The sequence below is a fragment of the Cavia porcellus genome, unplaced genomic scaffold (assembly GCF_034190915.1).
Source record: "Cavia porcellus strain 051 isolate PalLab524CR breed Dunkin Hartley unplaced genomic scaffold, mCavPor4.1 scaffold_28, whole genome shotgun sequence".
Taxonomy (NCBI): domain Eukaryota; kingdom Metazoa; phylum Chordata; class Mammalia; order Rodentia; family Caviidae; genus Cavia; species Cavia porcellus.
Genome location: NW_026947511.1, coordinates 38,158,924 through 38,180,899, shown reverse-complemented (window position 1 = coordinate 38,180,899; position 21,976 = coordinate 38,158,924). Strand labels below are relative to the sequence as shown.

Sequence of the window (21,976 nt, the reverse complement as noted above, 5' to 3'; positions counted from 1 at the left end):
CCTGGGAGATGAGGTTCTAGGATAGCTACTAAGGATGCCCAGGAATCTCCTCTATGGCCCCTCAGAACAATCAACAAGGCCAGCTGTTCTCAACGGATGCCCGAGAGGACTTGTGTCAGTATCTGGGGAACATTTTAGTATCATAACTAGAAAGAGGCCCACCCTCCTGGCATCTGGTGGGTAGAAAACAAGAGACACTACTATGTACCCTGCAATGCCCAGGGCAGCCCCTATGCCAAGGATTATCTGTCCCAAATGTCAACAGCTCCTAGGGCAGAGCTCTGGAGTGGATCTCACCGTGACAAGGTCTACAATGCTCCTAGTATTTCTATTCCTGGCAACAGAGCCTCTGACAATTAAATATGTTGTCGCACTGCATTATTTATTAATGATGACATTTCTATATGGATCAGAATATAAATCCTCACTTGTTCCAAGCAATAATTAATATTACAGAAATGACAGCCTGTGCCAAGGGAGAGTTTAAAAGGTTATAATAGATGGCATTAGCTGTAATTCTTTCTACACTGATTATATAGGATTTATAGAGGATTATTATTTAAATCACTTCTTCAATCATATGAAGCATCCAGTGTATTAAAGTCAGTCATACGAACTCAAATCCCCTTTTTGTAATCATTTTTCTTTCCCAGAGAAACGTCACTTTTCATTTGGCTATGGTGCTATAATTCTTGCCATACTGTTTTCTTCACAAAAATGTGCTGGCTTAAGTGAAGAATCTTATAAGAAAAACTCTTGAGGTACTTAATGAATATGAAAAAAAATGTATCATATTCAGATTCCGAAAGGGCTCTTTTCTCATTTACCTTCTCTTTCTAATGTAAATGTTAAGCTCTTCTAAAATGATGGGACCTACTTAAATTGCCAGTCACAGTTTAATCTCAGTTAAAACTTGCCTGGCAGGGAGGACACAGTGGCAGAACAGCGTCCTGCATTCAGGAGACTTCTGCTTCCTGAAATTAAAATTTGAAATGGCTTTAATTGTTCACAAAGAAAGCAGAGCCAACCAATCCAGTTTTCTCCCAGAAGCTGATGAAAAGATAAACAGAATGGAAAGCAAAGCACGAAGGCAGGATTGCATTGTCTATCCAGCAAACTTCTAAGGAAGTCATCCGATGGGGATAGAAAGCCAGCGCACATTGGGCTTCTCATGGGAGAAGAGAAACAGAAGTGCCAGCAGCCTACAGCTGGTCTTTACCTGTGCATTCAGTGTACAGGGGAAGGAAGCTTTCTGGACAGTGCCAGAGAAGGAAGCTATGGGGCTGCCTTTTATTTTATTTTCTTTTTTCAGTAAGGAACTGTGTGTCTGCTCCAGTTGCTCTGTGCAAAAATGGAAAGCAGTCAGACAGTAGTCTGTGCTGGTCAGCACGAGCGGACCTACTTGCTAGGGTTCCAAGGCAGTCAGTGGGTTCACAGCCCTCCACACCACCTTGATGTAGACATCCTTTGGAGAGTGACAAGAGACCATGGAGTGGAGCAGGACACTGTGTTGGGGTGAGGCTGGACCTGACCAGAGCCAACTCTCTGGAGTGCTGAGGCTCCAAACAAAACCCACCTTCAAAGCACACTCTGGTCCTTCCTGCCCAGTGGGGTACCAGACATAGGACAGTGCGCCTGTCACCCAGGCACACCATCAAGTCATAAGAAATGGCCCACACAATGGTCTCATTCTGTTCCCAGCAGCTGCTCTCACTTATGCTTCGTTGCAAAAGCATTTTTCTACATTCACAAGGCATGAGCCCTCCGATGAGCTCAGGAGAGCCCCACAAAATAAATAGAGCATACTGGAGCGTATTCTGAGTGGCACTGGGGTGGCTGATCCCATGTCAGCCATGGAGCCCCACTTAGGGGTTTTTTCAACCCTTCTCACTGCCTGGTCACCAAGTCCAACCATTCATTTGCTTGCTAAGGGTGATGAGCTATAGTGTTGTTTGCATTGGCTGTTTTTAGTTGATCTGGCCTGGATTTCAATAGCAATACCCCCTACCCCACATCCTAACTTGGTGTCTAGTATCAATCCATAACACGCACATGTGGAAATATGTCTTAACAAGTGTACACATTGGATAGTCATGTGATTAAGGTTTTCATGACCCAAGTGGGCATTTCTGGATAGAGACACTAAAGAACCTACCAGGAGGAAGGTTTTTACTTTCCAGCTTGTAGCAATGAAAGCATACACTGACACAAGGGTGAACAACTTTAAGTAACACCCCTGACAAAAGTTATCGCATAGTCTACAGAACACCTAAAATTTAAGGCAGGACATTTGGAGGTGGAGAAGTGTGGTTTGGACCTGGAATTTGAGAAGGCATCCCATCCCAACTGCATCTTGGTGACAGGATCATCACCGAGGTGACTTTCTGCAGAGTCCAGACACGGGGCTATTCTTAGAATGGCCAGAAAAAGCACAGAGCTGCCTAAAAATAATGATGATTCAACACCTAAAGGCTTCAATGATGTCACATCGTCAAGGAACACCTCCCTCCTCACAGGTCGCAGTTTTAAAATAAGCAAGCTCACAGCTCACCTTCTGAAGAGGTCAGAGATTTCACACGCTGGAGAAGGAAATGGGGGTGTGTGTGTGCACAGAAACCGGCCACCCCAGCACAGCCTCCACCATAGCCTGGGTGGCTTAGAAAAGGAGCTAAAGATGGTTCTTTCCCCTCACTCACACAGTCCTTTCAAAAGAGGTCTCAGGAGTCTGGGCAGCACTGATGACACAAAAGGAAGCCCCCAACCCCTCTCCTCGAGTCCCCACAGGCAGAACTTTTCAAGACAGGAGATGGCTCTTCTGGGACTCTTCTGCAGAAGCAAGGTGCAGCTTAAAGCCCAGAAGAAAGCACTGCTGAAGGGTCCCCCAACAGCAGCCGGGGACAGTAGCCCTGCTCTGTGTCACCCCAAGCCCATGGACCAGTGGACCAAGAGCCTCCAGGTGACCAGGAACACAAGCCAGGAGTCACTGCCGAGGGCAGCTCTCCCAGCCCAGTCACGTGGGACACCATGCAGCTGCTCAAGGTCACCTAGGACAGGAAGGCTCAAAGGGTGCACAAACTCCGTGCTGCGAGGAAACAAGAGGCTAGGGCAGTCTTCTGACTCCCTAGAGGTCCCCTCTGCCTTGTACCCTACTTCCCAAGCTTTTATATCTGCCTTCTATGTGAATCTCCCTCTCTACCTGACTTGCTCTGTAATCACAAGACAGTGGACACTAAGCCTCTTAAGGGTTGCATCCATTCATCTTCGTCCTCTCAGTAATAAGAGTGACACTTGGGACATGGTACATTTCAATAATCATTAAATAATTGACAGCTGGACCAACTGATGCAGTATCCTTTCCTTTTCATTAGACTATTGATGAGATATGGCCTTTAGGGTATGTCTGCACTGTCAAGATGCACTGTCTCCTAAGGATGTGTGCATTCAAAGGGGACCCCATAAGTACCACAGTCTTCAAGATTCAAAAGGTTCTAGACCACCATAGGTGCCATTTGGAGACAGAAAGTTTCTCATACCCCTCTAGCTGTTCTTTGGGGTCACCTTGTTTAGCAGGAAACCGGCATTGGTGAGACCATGCTGGGTGGCTTAGAGTGCAAACAAAACCAAAACTGCATCCAGGTAGGTTTTCCACCTATGGCTATTCCTTTATCAGAAGCGTGACCTGGCAGCAGGGCCTCACGTTTCTGGAGTTCGAGGAAGTCCTCTCCTCCCAAGCTTCCTAAGGAAGCCATTCTTATTATTCCGCAGCTATTGTTCAGCCTAGTGTTCACGTGCTTGTTTTTCCTAAATGACAATTGTTTTACTCGGGCTGGTTACCCACTCAGCTGAACTCTAAATAATTTGATCACTTCCTAAAATTCAGATCCACACTAAATATAAGAGCTTTGTGTCATTCAAAATACTGTGAAGGATGCCTCAAGGCCCTGGCAGGGGAGAGTTCCTTCAGAAGAGATCACACTCACTGGACATGTGATCACAGGGATGCTGGGGGGACCATGGACACTAAACTCAGTGCCAGCAAGAAGCCAGGCACAGGAAGGGAAGGAGACTGCGTGGACACTCTCTTCTGTTTCTCTTCCTCACTCTCCTGCCCCCTACAGGACTGGAGGTTGCAAAACTGGAGTCGTTGCACCAAGCTCCATCTCGATCTCTAGCCTTATTCAAAAAAATATTTTGAGACAGAGTCCCATGACGTTTAGAAGTTGCCTAGGCGGGACTTGACCTTGCGGTCCTCAGCCCTCCGCCTTCCAGAGTGCTGGGATTACAGGTGCTCACCTCCATGCTGCCCTTAGCTCCTTCTCTCTGAATCACAATGTCCTACTCACATAGTGAGAGCAAACAGATTGATGGAGACTCTCAGTGCCTACATTCAGACCCCAAAGATTCATTTTAGAAATGTCTGCAGAGACCGTGGAGCTGTTGCTCTCTGCCCACCATTGCCAAGCCCAGACTTCAACCACGCTGGGGTAACTTTCCATGGACTTCTCATCCACACTCTGAAAAGTGACAGAACTTAATGCCAATAAGGACTCAGTATATTTGAGGGAAAGAAGCAAATGTTCAGGGATCGGACACAGGCAGTGTTGAAACTACAGTGCCTTTCTAGGGAGCAGTCTGGCTCTCGGGCTTCTGGATTGGAAATCAGGCCGAGTTGCTGTAGCGGTAGATTTAAAAACATAAGTCTCAGATGGCTGCCAGGTACGCACTTGCTCACAAACCAGTATTAGAACAACAACTAGACTCAGCCTCACACTAAAAGAACAGTTATCAGCCAACCAGCGCTCCTCTAGAAACACGGAGCCCCGGGCGGTGCTGCGACACCAGGAGGTGCTGTGTGATTGTAGGGCCGATGGTGATTACCAAGCTCAGCTTTCCTGGTGGGTGCTCAAAACTTCGTCTTTTAAATAATGAGTTAAAGCAAAAAGAATGACTTTGAGTATTTTATTCTGAAAATACCATTATCATCTCCTTGAAGTGACTTTTTCTTTCTCTTGGCAGTGAAATTCGAAAAGCTGGCAAAATATACAGCATACCCTGAGTGAAGCCGTGTGTGGTGGTGCACACCTATAATCTCAGCACTTGGGAAGCTGAGGCAAGAGGATCACTATGAGTTCAAGACCATCCTGGACTACAGAGCAAAATGCTGTCTCAAAAAAACATGTATATATCTTAAGCTCTAGCCAGTTTCTCTACATATTGAAAAGATGACTGTTAAAGGACTCTTAAACCAATATAAAACACGAACAAGGTCTGATGAGTTAATCCAGAAAATGTCATATTATAGGGACATGTGACTGGGTTATGACAAGAGAACTCTAATAGCAGAATCAGTAAGATTCAATAGAGTTGTTATGACAGAAATTAGTTTTTAATTTGAGCTTCCTGAAACCCAGGGGGGAAAGAGTAATACATAAGTTACAGAATCATCCCAGTGAGAAAAAAAATCAGTTCACCAAAGAGACCAAGTTTTCCTGGCATTCGTTCTAAAAGAAAAGTTGGACTCCAATTTCATATGGGGAGAGGAGGTGCCCACCGCAAAAACAGAAACTTCCCATTTGTGTAAGACTGGATTGAGCTTCTTGAAAGCCCACAGCTCTGAGACAAAAGTGAGACAAAGTGAGACTTTGCTATGATTCAGCAAGGGACTTGCTTAGTCTTCCCCCAGCCTCCAGAGCAGTTGCTAGTTCTGCATGGTTCCAAAAAAGCATATGACCCTCAGAAAAGCTCCATCCTGTTCCAAACCAGACAGAGAAGGTGGCAGATTGGGCAGAAGCAAGGAAAATAAAAGGAGGAAGAGGAGGAGGAGGAGGAAGGAGCCAGCAGAGATCAGGGAGATGTGATACCACCCCGGGCATCCTGTTTAATCACATGCCACTCCTACACAGTTATCTGTATCTGATCCTATTTCATGGAAGAACGACTCAGACATAGTAAGTTGGCCAGGACCATATAACTCGTAGGCAGCAGTGGCAGGATTTGGACCCACTGTTTCTTTGGGCACTGCTGCCTCCTGCAAGGCTCACACTGCATCTAAAGAATGCACAGAAGTCTGAGGGATGCAGGGCAGTAATGAGCTTGTAGACCACCCCTGAGACTCTTAGCATCTTTCCACTGGAACAGGACGCCAGACCATCTTATTAGAGTGCACTGCCTGTGGATAAGTAGAATATCCTACCGAATAATCTGGAGTTCACAACAATTAACAAAACTGGGTGGAAAGTGTAGGTTTTGAACAAAGTATGATGCTTTGCCATGTTTGATGAAAAATCTTTGCCATTATCCATGAGCTCTCTTTAAAAAAAAATGACAGATCCTAGTGTTAGGTATAAGGGCATGGTCACACTGAAGTACATAACATACCCAGTAAGAAAGAACATTACTGAAATGCTACTAGACAGGGATCTAACTTAAAACAAACTACCACATATTCTGTTTCTATCTATCCCTCGTGCTGAAGAGCTAGTGGAGAATGTTTAGGCACCATGGTTGTGGTTTGGATCTAAAATGTTCCTCAAAAGTCCCATATGTGTGGAAGGTGATGGGGTCTTGGGAAGTGTCACTCTCATAAGTGGGCTCACCCATGGATGAGCTCTTGGCTGAATGTGCTGACAGGAAGTGTGGCCTGGTTGGAGGTGGTCACTGGGGCAGAACCTGGCTGGGCATACTCCTGTCCCCAGCTCCTCCTTGCTCTCAGCCTCCTGGCTGCCATGGGGTGAGCACTGTTCCTCTACTAGGCCCTTCAGTTGACCATGAATGAATCTTCTAAAAACTTATGCAAAAATAAATCTCCCCCCTTTTAAGTTGTGGGTGTCAGATATTTTGTCCCAACAATGGGAAAGTGCCTAAGACAACCTTGTACAGAAAACCATGAATGAGCAGCTAGGAAGAAAATGTTTGCAGCACATGACTAAGCCCCATCTGGCAGAACAAGCATCACCTGAGATGTTTACAGACAACACCTGGTATCTTCCATGGAGCTAAACATCATGCAGCCTTGATGGATGCTGGGGTGGAGCTACAAGCCCACACCAAGCTTCCCTGGCCTTCTCTGGCTATTTCTGACTCAGTCAAGAGATTCCTGACTGCCAAACCAAGCCTAGAATCAAGGAAGTTCATGAAAGGCAGGGCAAAGCCCATGCCACCTTCAGCTGTTGAGGCTGAAGAATGATAAAACTAATCTCTCCCCTAGGGCCTGTCTGAAGCTGCCTTATAAGAAACGCTGGTGGACATTTCTCTCTGCATGCAACTCCTCACATTTGAAGAATTCGACATGGCCCCATCTGGAGCAGGGCACCATGGTTGTGTCCTGGCCACAAAAGAGCACAGAATGAAACTATCCCTGCCTTCCACCTGCCAAGCAGCCCATGATCAGCCCAGAGGACACAGCGCCTTGGTGGCAAGTCACCTTTCCTTACCTGGACAGTGTACTGAGACTACTTCTGTCCCTTTAGAGCTATCATGGGGGCTAGAAGTATCTATGATGGAAACCATACAAAGTGGATTCCAAGCACTGTACCCTCATCTTTCCAAAACTGGATCGGGAGGACATCCCTCTTTAACATCAACCTCATCATGGACTAAATGGAACAGGACCTCCGTGTTCCCTGGGTGTCATCAAAAATACATGCTCACCCGCTCCATGGCGCAGAATCCAAACACACTCAACTCTGTATGTGCCAGAGCCACAATTCTTTCCACAGCCTCAATTATCTCCAGGTCATTAAATGGGACCTTTGCAGGAACTTGCCAAGCTCTTGGGCCCCAGGGGTTCACCCAGGACCACGAAGAAGCAAGGTTCTCACTGTGCCTCCAGAGTATCTCAGTCATTTCCACAAAGGTTAAGGTTCCAGGGAACGCCCTGCAGCAGCTTTCAGATGTGCCCCTCGCTGGGCCCCTGTCTGCCAGGTGCCTGGAGTGATTAGTGGTGGCTAATTATGCTTCCCTGTTCCCCCCAGAGGCAGAAGGAGACAGGAGCAGCTACCAAGTACAAAGATCCATCCTGTCCTTTCACAAATGAAACATTCTCAGACATCTGTAAATAATGTCCTTTTCACCTAAAAATAAAAACCAACACAAGAGAAACCAGGAAACTGCTAAGTATTCCTTGAACAGCTAATGTCTAAGCATTGCTTGGTTTAATACTTAAAATTAGTATGTGGTTATCGTTTCTCATCCTCAGGTTGGCATCATTCATTTTATTTCTATTTTTCCAACCTACATACATTGACACCTAAGCCGGAATAAATGATCTCTTTGCATTGCCCTTTGTTAGGTATCATTAGCAGGAATTTTTCAATTAGCCTTAAACCATCTCCATTACTTATTTCCTAGGGTCTCCAAAGCACTGAATTTTGGGTTCAAATGCTACTTCTTATTTTTCTTGCTCATTTTTCTTTTCTTGGGTTAGTTGCACAAACAGATCTGCCTAGTGTACTTCTAATTTTTACTCAGCTTACTAAAAAAGGTGGTCACCTCTGAGAGTATAAACATCACATAAATACAAGTTGACATACAAATATCTCTGTTTTCATGAATCTTAACAACAGGTATGGTTTGAAGTTCAGTATACTTAACATTTGCCTCGTGTCTGGTTGTTCAGTCACCTGAGATCTTTCTGCCCAATTTATTGCTAGAACCTCTCTCCCACAGTAGAATTTAGAAACAAGGCATGGATGGTGGATCATGAACAGGACTTAGAAATCAGGAGCTCTCTCTCTCTCTCTCTCTCTCTCTCTCTCTCTCTCTCTCTCTCTCTCTTTTCTCTTCTCTTCTCTTCTCTTCTCTTCTCTTCTCTTCTCTTCTCTCTCTTTCTCTCCTTCTCTTTTACCCTTTCCTATATTTCTAAATAATCAGGCAATCTTGGGAAATGCATCTCTCTGTGTCTTTGGTCACCACAGAAGTGGAGGTTCAGTTCCATACTGACTGTCCATCAAACATGTGCCAGGTCTCATTGGAAGTGCTGAAAATATACAGAACAGTACAAATTCTGTCGTTTTCAAGGACTTCAAAGACTGCAGGGGACATTATGTTTGGGTGAGTGATACAAATACTTCCCACTTAGTTCCCTGAGTATGCTGCTTGTAGCAGTGACCATCTGTCCAGCAAGGAAGCTCCTCCATGGGACCAGGCCAGACCATTGCCCAGGAATTGGTGTAAAGAGCTAAGCAGTGGGAGTACCAGGCCTTCCAGCACCAAGCTCACCATTGACCATGCCAGATGGGAATCTCTGGAGGAGTTGATTAATAAATGACTTCCCCAGACATGGACTGGAGTGGGTGCAGCCCTGTGTCACCAATACCTGGCCAGAGGATGGGGAAAAACTACGGAATAATGATACTAACAAAAGAGCAAAGTAAAGCATTAGTACCCCAGCCTAAAGAAATGGAGACTGACAAAGTGCCTGACAAAGAATTCAAAATAATTGTTTCAAGGAAGCTCAATAGAATTCAAGAAAACACAACGAAATAGTTCAAAAAGAAATAGAAAGCTGTGAAAAACAAGTCATTCTATTACAACAATGGAGTCAATTTTCCTAGAGAATACACCCAACATCAGAGCATTTACATACAAAAATTAACATACCAGAAGTGGAAGATGTACTATATCATTTTAGGGAAATGCAACGTAAAACCACAAGGAGATATGATTTCACATGGAAGCAAAAGATTAGGGTGTGGCCAGTCAGCTGTCAGTCACAGAGATCTGGGAAACAGGAACCCAAGCCCTCCACCTGGGGCCAATCAGAAAATGCTATCTTCAATTCTTTTAACATGAGATCAAGCAGCCTCTTGATAAGAAGAAAAGATCTGATGCCAGTCAGGAATGGAGCAGAGTACAAAAGATGACTGCCATTAACCTGATGGTCACTGTCTTTGTCACAGTGGCTGGCTCTCTCACTCTGCAGAGCATGCCTCTTTTCCTAACTTTAATAAATGTAAAACTTATCTTTTCTGTTTGTCTCATCCGATCTTTGTTCAGGACAAGAACCTGGAAACCCACTCCCCTGGCCTCTGTAATAGTACCTGCTAGGAAGGTTTTTATCAAAAAACCAGGGCAGAACAAGTGTTGGAGAGGATATGAGGAATGTCTTGCGCTCTACTGGTAGAAAGGGGAATTTGTGTAACCTTTATGGTGGTTCCCTTGTGGACATGTGGCCACTGTAAGATCCAAAAATCCCACTCAGGTATACAGCCAAAGGATATGAGATCAACATATCAAGTAGATACCTGTACTCCCATCTTACTGGAGCATTATTCCCAAGAGTCACCCTATGGGACCAGTCTGTGTGTCCATGAGTGGATGAATGGGTTAAGAAGATATCTATCTACATAAGAGAATACTGATCAGCCTTTAAAGCAAAGGACATCCTGTTATTTGGGACAATATGGATGAACCTGAAGAACATGGCATTAAGTAAAATAAGCCAGGCACAGAAAGGAAACCATAAGATATGACTGGCACACACAGCCAGGAACTCAACTTCATGGAAGCAGAGAGCAGAACAGGGGGGGCAAGGGGCTGGTTTGAGGAGATGCTGACCATAGCATATACAAGTCCAGTTAGGAGAAGGAGTCTGAAAGATCTGCAGTGTGGGCACTAGAATGAAAAATGATGGATCACATTTTTGAAAATCATTAAGAAGTTAAATTTTAAGAGTTCTTATTGTGCAAAATAATTTTATGAAGCAATACATGTATCAGTCTGACTTAGCCTTCCACACTGAAGACCTCTCTCAAAACTTGATGTTATACACAACCAAGACAATTCTTGTCCATGAAAATTAAATTGTTTTAAAATCTGAAAAAAATAGAGCTGAGCACCTTCTTATGGGAAAAAAACATTCAATTGCTCTTGTTGATGATGTTTCAGACTTCTGCAATGAACTCATTCTTCTTTTTGAACATTGCCTGCAAATTCATTGCCTGCAATTTCCAGCTCCACAGCCACTGTTGGAAGCCCCCAGGGCCTGACACATTTGGGGTTTGAATTTTAAGATTTGGAAGCGTGCTGCGGCGAATCTGCCTCCTGTTGTGTAATGCCCCTCGAGGTCCAGGGCAATCCTGGCAATTAAAAACAGGATTACTGCCACAAAAGATCACATGAGAATTCACACGACTGGAACTTCTCATCCTTCTGGGTCAGACTTTAAATGAAATGCACCAAGTGAGGCTTTGTCTCAAGACATATTATGGGGCTGGGGATGTGTCTCATTGGCACAAATGCCTGTCTGGCAAGCATGAGGTCATGAGTTCAATCCCCGGTACTAAGAAAAAAAATTCTCAAAATGGATTATGAAAACATTCGCAGCTTCTAGAGATATTCAGAAAGCTGGCACAATGCCAGTTTCCCCAGCCTAATATTGGCATTCAGCAGGGCACAATATTAGTAATTACACGCCTGGCCTGACACAAACTACTTCTGCACACGGGGCGGAGCTGGCCCAGGCACAAGATCCTGCTCTGCACCCAGAAGCAAGAGGCAGTGAGGTGCCACCTCATGGGGCTGTCATGGTGACGGGAAAGGGTGTTCATAAAGCACTTAGAGAAGCACCCAGCTCCGCCCCATGTGCTCTACGCGTATCTGTTCCTGCTCCTCTGTTATTTCACTGAATGGATTCACATGTTGTCAAGGCCATTAGAATCATCTTTCCTGCTTCTCTTACTTGGCTGAATTCACTTCAGGTTGACTTTCTCCCCGCTTTCCCTCAGATCCTGGCTGCACAGATGCTTCTCCATGCTTGGTGCAGCATCATACCCACAGCTTAGAGGATGCTGCTGTCCTCCAGCCTCACCTATTTCACAACTTCTGCAGCCCAGAGGGATCCAGAGAGCCAAACTGAAGAAGGGAAATGAACCTAGTAATGCCGAGATGTGGAATTCAAGCTCTAAATGTGTTTCTTACAAAAATATTTACACTGCACACTGCGGCATGCAAACAGCAATCTGTACTCATTGGTTTCAGATGCCAATTTCTGCCTGCTCTGGTTCTCCTCTGTGTTACATAAACACACCCCAACCATCTGGACCACAAGAAGCCACGCTGTACCAGGTGCCCACTCATCGCAAAAGCATCCCATCTAAACGGGACTGCACAGAACTCTGCCTCACTGGAAGCAGGAGTGAGCATCACTGTCCCCACAAAGCTGTTTGAAAAATGTGTTTCAGGTGTCAGAGCTCTGAATTTCAGGCACATAGCAGAAGCAAGCATGTAAAATACTTATCACATGGAATAAGCAGGAGCACACCATGAAGAGACCAGTTCCATGCTCTCCAAATCACCTTGGAAAGGAAAAGGCTGTGGGAAAGGAACTTAGCTGTGAGAAAACAGGGAAGAGATTGCTACCCAAATCATTCAGCATAGTCGGAAAGCCAAAGCTTCATATTTACCTAAGGAATTTAAATGCTTTTTTGTAATTGCAAGGAATGTGCTAAATTCAAATTCACCAATATCAATACACATGATTCAGAAGTAGATTGTACCAAAGCAAAGGATTCTGCCAAAGCAAAGTTACATTTCACCCACCGGCCACCTCAGCTGCTGAGCTAAATGGCCAGGCATCATCTCTCTGGTGTCATCCCAGATGCTGAAGGCATCTTCCCAGAACCAAATATAAAGACAATGACCATTGCTAGCCTTTGCCCACAGGCAAACACAGGAATTTTTGCTTCTTTTTCCTCTGTCTATAAATATCTCCCCACCAACTTAGCACCGTGCCCAACACGTCCACTGTTTGGGAAAGATAACCATTGTCAGACGTCATGGCTCAGATTCACCAAATATGAATGCTGTGGAAAGAATGTCTTGGGAGAATGAGGAACACACTGACTTATTGAGATAGTGCAAATAACGGAGACCTGTGTGACACAGGTTTCCCAGAACAGAAGAACAAATCCCTGACATAGTGCTGTTCTATGTAGAGCAGGTTCATTTCTGCTCATAGCTCATGAGCGCCCACAGCAATGGCCTTGTAGCCCATCCCTGTAGAAGCACCTGCTGGAACAAAACTGCTGACCTCATAGCTGGGAAAGGAAAGAGGAGGAATAAGGAACAGAAGCCCCAAAGCTTCCTTTGGGAGAGCACCCCAGGACCTGAAGACTTCTGCATGCCACAGACCCTGCAGACCCTGCAGAGTGGACCCTGATAGCTCCACTGTAGTGAGTGAGCTTTCAGCAAAAGGGCTTCCAAGGAGGATGGGCTGTAATTCCAGCTCTAAATTATAGGGAAGACTGGGGGGTTTTGGATCAAGGAAAGCAGCAACTGACTGTGGAAATGTGGTACCAGGAGGTTCTCTCATCTCTTCTCCTTGGTGTCCAGTGGTCACAGCTCTTGACAATCATCAGTTTACCTGGTGTCTGATTATCCTGAATATCTACCCTTTACCCGAGTAGATACAATTTAATCAAATGTAAACTTCTATCCACTTATTTGGTGTTCTAGAAACACTAGAAGTCAATTACCACACTTTCTGTCTGATTTAATGTCTCATGATGGGGTCATTGCTCAATTATAAAATTTACCTCTGACTATAAATACAATAATTTGAAACTGGTCTCAATAAACTATGCCTTATTTCAGCTCAATATTTTGTTAAGGTTGTTTTAAAACCACATGCTACTTCTCAAACTGATAGGTGCCAACTTTGTATACCAACTAACTGAAAATATCTTGTAACCTATTACCCAGGGCATCAAAGGATGGAAACATATGTGGGAAGAGTCTCTGGAACAGTCCCCTAGACTCTATCCTCTTATGTCCCTAGAGGAGTCAGTTGGATGAGCTATTCTTCAGTAGAACCCCCCAAAAAGACCCATATGACCTCACAGAACCCTAAATCCTACTGTGCCAATATTCTAGTATTTAATTAAGAAAGAATTGAAATCACCATTAAATCTCCCAGGAAAATCCTTCTAATTGTGATACTCAGATAACAGATACAAGAAAATATGAACCTTTGTTTCATAATTTGTGCTTGGCAGGAATACTTCAGAGCATATTACTGACCCTGAATAAATTATAATTTGTTATAATCCAAGAACGGAACTCCCATCTCTTCTTGCTGTGTGCCACTTCCTTATCGTAAGCAGCCTGGGGATCACAGCCGCCGAGGCTCTAATCACATGTGGTCAGTTCCGCTTCAAGCTGCTGCCAGCCCATCATCTTAATTGCTCAACTCCAACATAATATTGTTATGTCATCAAATGACTTGAAATAGCGTCCTAATCCTCTAGAATGGTTTTCCCTGGGTACAAATCACTAAAACCCAGAAATCAGACTTCTAGTTAGTTGTGCTCAGTCAACAAAGCCTGGCCTTTGGAAAGCTGGCGGAGAGAGCTCAAGTTTATAACACAGCAATGCTGCTCTGTGCTTCACTGAGCCATGCACTGTAGTTCAGAAAAAGTCCTCTCTTCCCAAAGGCCGCCTGTATTTTACAATAAGGTAGAGTGGTGGAATGTTTACCATAGGAACAACCACAAAGGAGGGGAGGTTGGATCCAGTCAGGAATCCTGCTTGAAGAGATTGGAGAAATCTCAAGGAAATTTCAGAAAGATCTCCAAATGGAATATTTACTGTGATTTCCAAGAATATTATCTCTAAGTCACACAGAAAACCTCACTCCTCACCCATTTCATATTAAGGCATCAACCTGCTCTTCAAATCCTTATAAGGCACACACAGGGATGCCAGCCCTATGGCATCAAAGAGCAAAGACCTCACATGGTGAACACTGTCTCCATGCCTCAGTGGGACTGTGGAGGACTACCTGGATGACTCTCCTTGCAAGAAGAGCCATTATTTCCACTTAGAATAAATCTGGCCCTATTGCTATATATTGATATGTAGAGAACTGGCTAGGACTTTGTTTTTAAGCAATGCAAATTAGTCCAGTCAGGTGCTGGGGTATAGTTTTTGAAGCAAGGTGACAGGTCAGTGTTACCCTGCTCCCCACCAACTCCCGCAAAACATTTGTGAGCCAGGTGGAAAGGAGAACCATGCTGGATAGAGCCTCAAGATAAGAGGCTATGACTTCCCAGAGCTGAAGCACCTGCCCCAAACATTAGATACTACCTTGAACACGTTATGCAGATTACTCTTTTTGCATACCCTGATCTCTGCATATTGCAAAGTTAGTTTCAGGCCTCCTAAATAGCCCAGCTCATGGCACTTAAGTACTTTGTGCCACTCTCACAATCACTCATTTTTGAGCCACTACCCTTGTAGAGAATTAATAAAGCTTGGGTTTGGCCTTGGGTTGAAGCCTTTGTTTCCGTTAACTATCACCTTCGCTAGACTTAGGACCACTTTGGCTCCCCACAACTATAGATATGCCTTAGTGTCTTTATTCTCACTAAGGGTTGCACTGGAAGTGGTAGATTGGAATGAATCTGGTAGAATTCTAATAACTTTCTCATGGGGTTACAAATATAAACTTCTCGGACTGTGATGAGGACCAGGAAGGGATCTCTATATGGGACCTGCATCACAAGCCAAGAAGATATTTTTACAACATGCAGCAAGCTGCAGGAGGGGGAGGAGTTAAAAGAGAGTTGGTGCTGTTTCAAAGAAGCCAAATTATGTGTCTGGCAGAAGATAAACAAAGAAAACTGTTTTTTAAAATATCTGCTTCCGGGGCTGGAGATTTAGCTCAGCAGCATAAGCACCTGCTTTGCAAGCAGGCAGTTGTGAGTTCGATCCCCGGTACCGATAAAAAGGAAAAAGATCAAAAAAAAAAAAAAAAAAATCTGCTTCCTAGCCCGAGGGGGTGTCTCTTCCAATCCTTGGTCTTAACAGCAATTTTTTTTTTGTCAGTTTGACCCAGGGGTCGAAGAGAACCAGACATGATTCAACACAGCCTCAGCATCCCTTGTCAGAGTATCTCTGATGCTAGCTGATCACCAAACAGGCTCTGTTCACCCTGCATCACACACAACAGAGCCAACCACACATTTGCAAAAGCTCCCAGACAGCCCCAGGAAACGAAACAACTGTGTGGAGATGACACCACATCTCTCCATGTCTCCAGCACAGAGGAGCCCTCTTACCTTGCTCTCCTCTCCTTCAAACACAGACTGGTGGACGTTGCATGCAAACAGGGAATTGGGGAGGTCGTTGAAGTCAGTAATCGCTTGAAAGGCTTCTTCGGCAAAGCACCGTGTGACGGCCCAGTCTCTCTCTACACAGCAGAGTAAGAAAAGTCCTCCGTCCTCAGGGATGTGCCCTGGTGGCCCCAGGCTCCTCATGCCGATGAAGTAGGACTCTCCCCGCATGCCAAGACAGGTGTCAGTGAGACTCTGACAAACTTCTTAGGATTCAGTGTTCAGGGCCCGCCTCCAGATGTCTGCGGTGGGCAGGGCAGGATGATCAGAAGAGGGAGCCACCACTGGAAGGGAGAAGACAGCAAATGCATGTTATTTCCTTGCTTTCTGAAGCTGGTTTCCTGTGCAGCTCTGCCATTTCTCAGCAACAACCTAGTTAGTGCTATGGTTGAGTGAACATGTAAATAAATGAATGGATGGATGAATGAACGAAAATATTTGGAAACCACCGCTACTAGTACTGATCCCTATCATCTATCAGGCATTAAACTGCAGCACTGTTCTAGAGAATGTATGTTCACAAAGCTACTTAATCCCCGCAATAGTCTATGAGGTTAGTACCTGAGCAATTCAGTAGTTTTTCAAGGTCAAGGACAAAATAGCAGGGCAACCATTGAAACTCAGAGGGTTCAACACCAGCGCTCACCGTCCTACACCACAGGAACAAAGGAGCTCAGCATGAGTGGACATCTGCACCCAAGGAAATCTGATCTACTTCTTTACTCTCTGGCTCCTGATCATGCTAACTCCCATAGGCAAGCTTGTCGGCTACGAGAACCGTAACACACACAGTACACATCCTGCGTATGTCTCCCTCTGCCTGGGTAATTGCTGCTAGTAATGGTGACCCAGGTCTGGAGTTTGAAAACTCACACTGTCTTCTCAGACCCTTCTGCCCACGTGGGCCTTCCCCCACCAACTCATGAAGCTTCCCTGGCTTGATTTCATCTAGCTGTGTTCAATCTCTCATCCTTTCCTGCCCATCTTCCTAATTCATCCATCTGTAGTTTTCCTGTTTGGTTTTTTTAACATTGATACACAATTCAGTGGATTTGGTCAGCAACCCTAAACTTTTCAAGAATGGCATTTTTATTTTTCACTTGTGTCAATTTTCATGCTCAAAGTTCAGGACCAAGAGGCCCCACGGGTGACGTTGACACAGGTGAGACTGATAGTTCCTGCCTGGCTGCAGGGTCTCTGTTTCCTTCAAGCTCATTCCGTCAGACCTCGGGGTGAGGACAGCAGGGTGGGTACCATGCACTGCCCTCTGCTGTCACCAGGTCTGGGTCCACATACTTGCTGGAGCCTTAAGGAAAAACGTAGGCTTCACTTAAGCCTCTATGAAATTCGTAAAATATCATGGTTTTTGGTGTTTATCTTTTTCCTGCAAAAGCCTCCGTGAGAGTTTGATGGGCGGTGTTTGATGGTCACACTGTATCACATATTAACTATTAGATCAGGCTGTGATAGGAACCAACAACTAAGTAATTTCAAGTAATACCACAAAAATCAAATCACTGCATTTGTGGTAAATAAAAATGATATTCTATGTACAACAGAATGAGATCATTTCTATACTCTTAAATTTTTAAGGTTCCAATTAATGCAAATTTTCCCTTATTTAAGTCAATACTTATTTTAAATAAAAATATGATATATGCTTTATTCTATAAATAACCTTAAATGTATGAATATTTTAAATAGAAGGAAAACACCTAATAAAATTAGTATGATGGGGTTCAACTATGAATCGGTCTCGATGGAATAAATACGCATTTAGCTTTTCATATTTACACTATTACTCAATACATTTCAGTGTAAGATACATAATGGTCACCATTTATTATTATTATTATTTGTTAAAATAATTACTAAGCACATCAAAACAATATTATTTTCATCAATGGATTACAGAACTTTTTGATTGTGATGTCATCAGTCAGTAGCATGAATCTTACATGTTGTCAATTCTGTTTTTCTCTTTAATCCTGTCCACTTATTTAAAATTTTTTAAAATGAGTCAAAACTGATCTCAGATATTCTCAGCTGTGTCCTGGGAATGTTAGAGAAACTAAAACTCAGCGCTGAGCAAATTAATTAGACCAAATATTAAGCTTCATTTAGGACTCATTTTAATCTACTCAGATAGCTTAAGCATCTGTCCTAAGCTGAAACGCTACAATTATCTTCGTGAGACCATAAGCTTATTACTTTCAGTAAAGGTTTTCAGCAGACAACCTATCCCACGGATCCGGAGAAAGCTTTCAGGATCCGGACCTTAAAACAGAGGAAGCTTTACTGTCTCTTTCCAGGTGCCTCAGGGACTCATCAGGAGCAGTCAGGTGATTGTCCAGTGACTCAGTTTACGCTTGTAGCGCCAGAACAAAAACACGTCTCAGTTGGCCAAGTGAGGGGAGGCAGGGGACTCCAACAGGAAGGGGAAAAGTGACCAAAATGAGTGTTCAGTGCCACATAAAAGAGGACGCAGTGCAGAGTGACACAAGCACACTTCCTTAGGGTTCCTTCAGAACCAAGCATCACACTTTTGGGTTTTTGGCAGCCTTTAGGAAGCCCACCTACTCAGAAAGGAAGAGAAACACTGAAGACGAACTTCCTGAGAAAGAAATGCAGAGTCCTCACTGCCCATGTTGACTGGTTTGCCTTTTTAATTTCAAGATTCTTATCTGTAATAAGCATTATCTGCCTCACGTACCAAGTGCATGTGCCATCTGAGGACCGCCAAAGCCCTGAGGCACAGCACTCACTTGGCTGTGGCTGTGACCCTGACACTGGCTGCATCCCTCTTCCTCTGAGCTCCTAAGCACTCCTTGAGGTCTCTCCAGTGAAACCCCACTCCTCACTGATTCCTATTTTAATGGTCTGTGTCTCAACTCTGCTGTGTTTTGTTTTTGCTGTACTGGGAACTGAACGTATGACCTTTGCACTGAGCTACATCCCCAGACTGTTTTATTTTTGAGACATGGTCTTGCTAAGTTTCTAAACTGGCCAGGCTGGTCTGGAGTTTGTGATTCTGCACCTCCCAGAGGCTGGGATTAGGAAGGTGTGTCACACCTGGGTCTCCTGTCTTTCTTGGAAGCAGACGCGGGCAGTTTTCATCTGCACAAATTCAGCTAGAAAGTCTCAAAATCATGTCTGGATTCATGCATGACATCAAAAGGAGTCATTTTCAGGAACTCACAGAGACCAACAAATGGGTTATAGCCAAGTCCAAATATAGTAACCATGCACTATTTAAAATATATACACTAACAAAAATATCCCCCCCACTTACATTTAAGGCCTAATTTATAAAATGCAATTTTATAAATAAAAAGAGCAAGAATCACCCAATGAATTCATCTGACTTAAAATTTGTAGCATAAAGCAAAATAACCCATGTGCTTTTATTATATGGGAAAAAAAAGAACTGGAAAACTCAGAAAGAAGAAAAGAAAAATGAGTCCTTTTTCTACTAGCAAGAGAAAAATCCTGCTGACAGTTTAGTGTATTCAATTTCCATGCATGCGTATTTTTTTTTTTTTTTTTTGGAGGGGTACTGGGAATCAAACTCAGGACTTCATGCTTATCAGGCAGATACTGTGCCACTGAGCTAAATCCTGGGTCCTGCATGCTCAATTTTTAAATAAAATGAGGACCAACTGCTTAGCATTCCACTCCTCTCTGTCTGCCTAGTCTTTGAAAATATGCATTTGAACAGCCCGTCAGGCATCTGCCCACATAGTATATATCTAGCCATTGTTCTATTGTTGGATATCTGTAAAGTACACATTTCTGTTACCATGTAGATCTAGAAAGGGAAAAAACCACTGTCCACTATTAAAATACAAATTCTCCCTTAGGAGATGCAGAGAAGATGCACTGGAAGGATTGGCCATGCCCTGGAGCTGAGCCTCCCCTGTAAGGAAGAGATTTTGATGCAGAGATGCAAGGCCTTGTCTGTCTTCTGCATCACTGTGAAGGTCTGTGGAAGCTCCTAGAATAATACGTGAACAATAGCTATTTATGATTGTTTTGGGGTACATCAGGAGTAGGCCAATATGGGTTACACCTGTGCCATTACCACCAACAAGGCCTGCACTGAGTACTTGGTCAGAAGCAAAGGAGTCATTCAAATATAAAGCAAGCCAGTCTGCCTCCCACAACACCACGCCAACACAGTGAAGTGCACTGAAATGATACCACCAAGTTAGGGAGGATGAGAAGATAAGTGATTGAATTGGACTTAATGGAAGAGGAAGCCCATAGAGAAAGATTCCAACCTTTCTTTTACATTACTAATGCAAGAAAATAATTTCCAGTCAAGATCTTCAAATGCCCTGGTAGCATTTATTCATTAAACATTAAAAGATGTAAAATGCAGAAAGCACTTCCCACCCTAAAGGCGGCTTCCTGAAGCTTATAGAACCCACTCAACATTAACATAGCAACTACCGAACACACAACTGTTGAATGCATAAGTGAAGTAATCACCTCTTCCCCAGTAAATGTGGCTGATGAAAACATTACTGAGTTTCTTTATGAGGACTTAATCTCTCGAAAACGCTTAGATCTCATTCCTAACAAACGTTAATATAGTGCAATTAAACCCACCAGCAAAAACAAGGCATCTGGTTCTGTTGGATGTCATGATCACAGAGCCATTAATGAGCATCAGATTCAGATTTCCAAATGGCAGAATCCTAAAACCTTCCTCCTTTCTAGGAATGGGGGATATTTCCAGAGAACAGTATACAAGGAGGATAGCTCAGGAGCCAAGAAAAGCAAAATGCAATTGTAAACATTCATGGAGATGATTAGTCTAGCTTTAAAGACAAGTGAAATTATGGGACCGTAATGTAATGGGTGGCTTTAGATGAACATTTTTATGGACTAGTAATAATTTTACCATTAAACCAGACTTCTGGCATTCATTTTTGGGCTGGTCTCAAAAATGAGGTCCTCTGCCCTTTTGATATTTTAATATCTAGATCCTCTTGGGAATAAGGTAGGACTTTTGCTCATTTCTGCCCATCTTTCAGAGACTGAAGCATAACATTAGCAGCAAGGACCCATGGTGCCCTCGAGACTCAAAGGAGCGACCTGGTATTCTCTGGCCATGCTCCATAGAAACCCATTCAAATCTCAGAGACACAGTAGAACCTATTTAATTCAACTGCAGAGTTTTCACATCTGCCAAGCTGTGTGACCCTTGTGCTATTCTTGATACCATTTGGGACTAGTCTGGAAAGAATCCGGAACATGCAGTTTTCAACTCATGGTTTTCAAAGGAAATCACCTATAGGCTTTGTACAGGGCTGTCTTCAGATCAGCTGTAGAGCAGCTGTTGCGCTCCAAGCTCCCACCAGACTATAATTTAATTAATTCCCTTCCCCAAGGAAGTGGCATCTTAGGAATTTTTATGAAGCACATATTAAACAAAGTGAGTTGTTTGCATCCTCTCCCTGTGGTGCATGAGTCTCTAGCCGCAAGGGGATATATAAACTTGACATAACAATGTCTACACTGGAGGGTTTAATGCAGTAATGAGGATCTCAAGACTACAGGATCTCCTTCCGCTGGGCATGATAAAAAGGGAGGAGCACAAAATTACCCAAGATCGGATGGGATATAGAGGGTGTTTGTACTCCATCCCCAAAGCCTAACTTTCAACCTTCAAGAAACTGTGTTTCAAACAGCTTTGCTGCCAAAGAGAGTCAGAAGGAGGAAAGATCTTTAATGAGGGCTGGCGGAGGGAAAGTGTTCCCTAAAGACAGACGGATCCATTTCCACAAAGAAAGACCTGGAAAGGACATACTGCAAAACAAAACAGTATCAAAGCTCAATACTGTAGGATTAAAATAAGC

The 21,976-nt window shown here is 43.9% G+C and overlaps 1 protein-coding gene across 6 annotated transcripts in view; it reads right to left on the bottom strand.

Moving 5' to 3' along the window:
• Rcan2 (regulator of calcineurin 2) overlaps positions 1-21,976 on the bottom strand; it is a 151,940-nt gene that overhangs the window by 108,016 nt on the left and 21,948 nt on the right. For all 6 annotated transcript variants that reach the window (XM_013156799.3, XM_003473827.5, XM_013156798.3 and 3 more), the window contains one exon: positions 16,059-16,396. In XM_013156799.3, coding sequence (XP_013012253.1) covers positions 16,059-16,283 — 225 coding nt within the window. In that variant the 5' untranslated portion in view covers positions 16,284-16,396. The remainder of the gene's footprint in view (positions 1-16,058; positions 16,397-21,976) is intronic.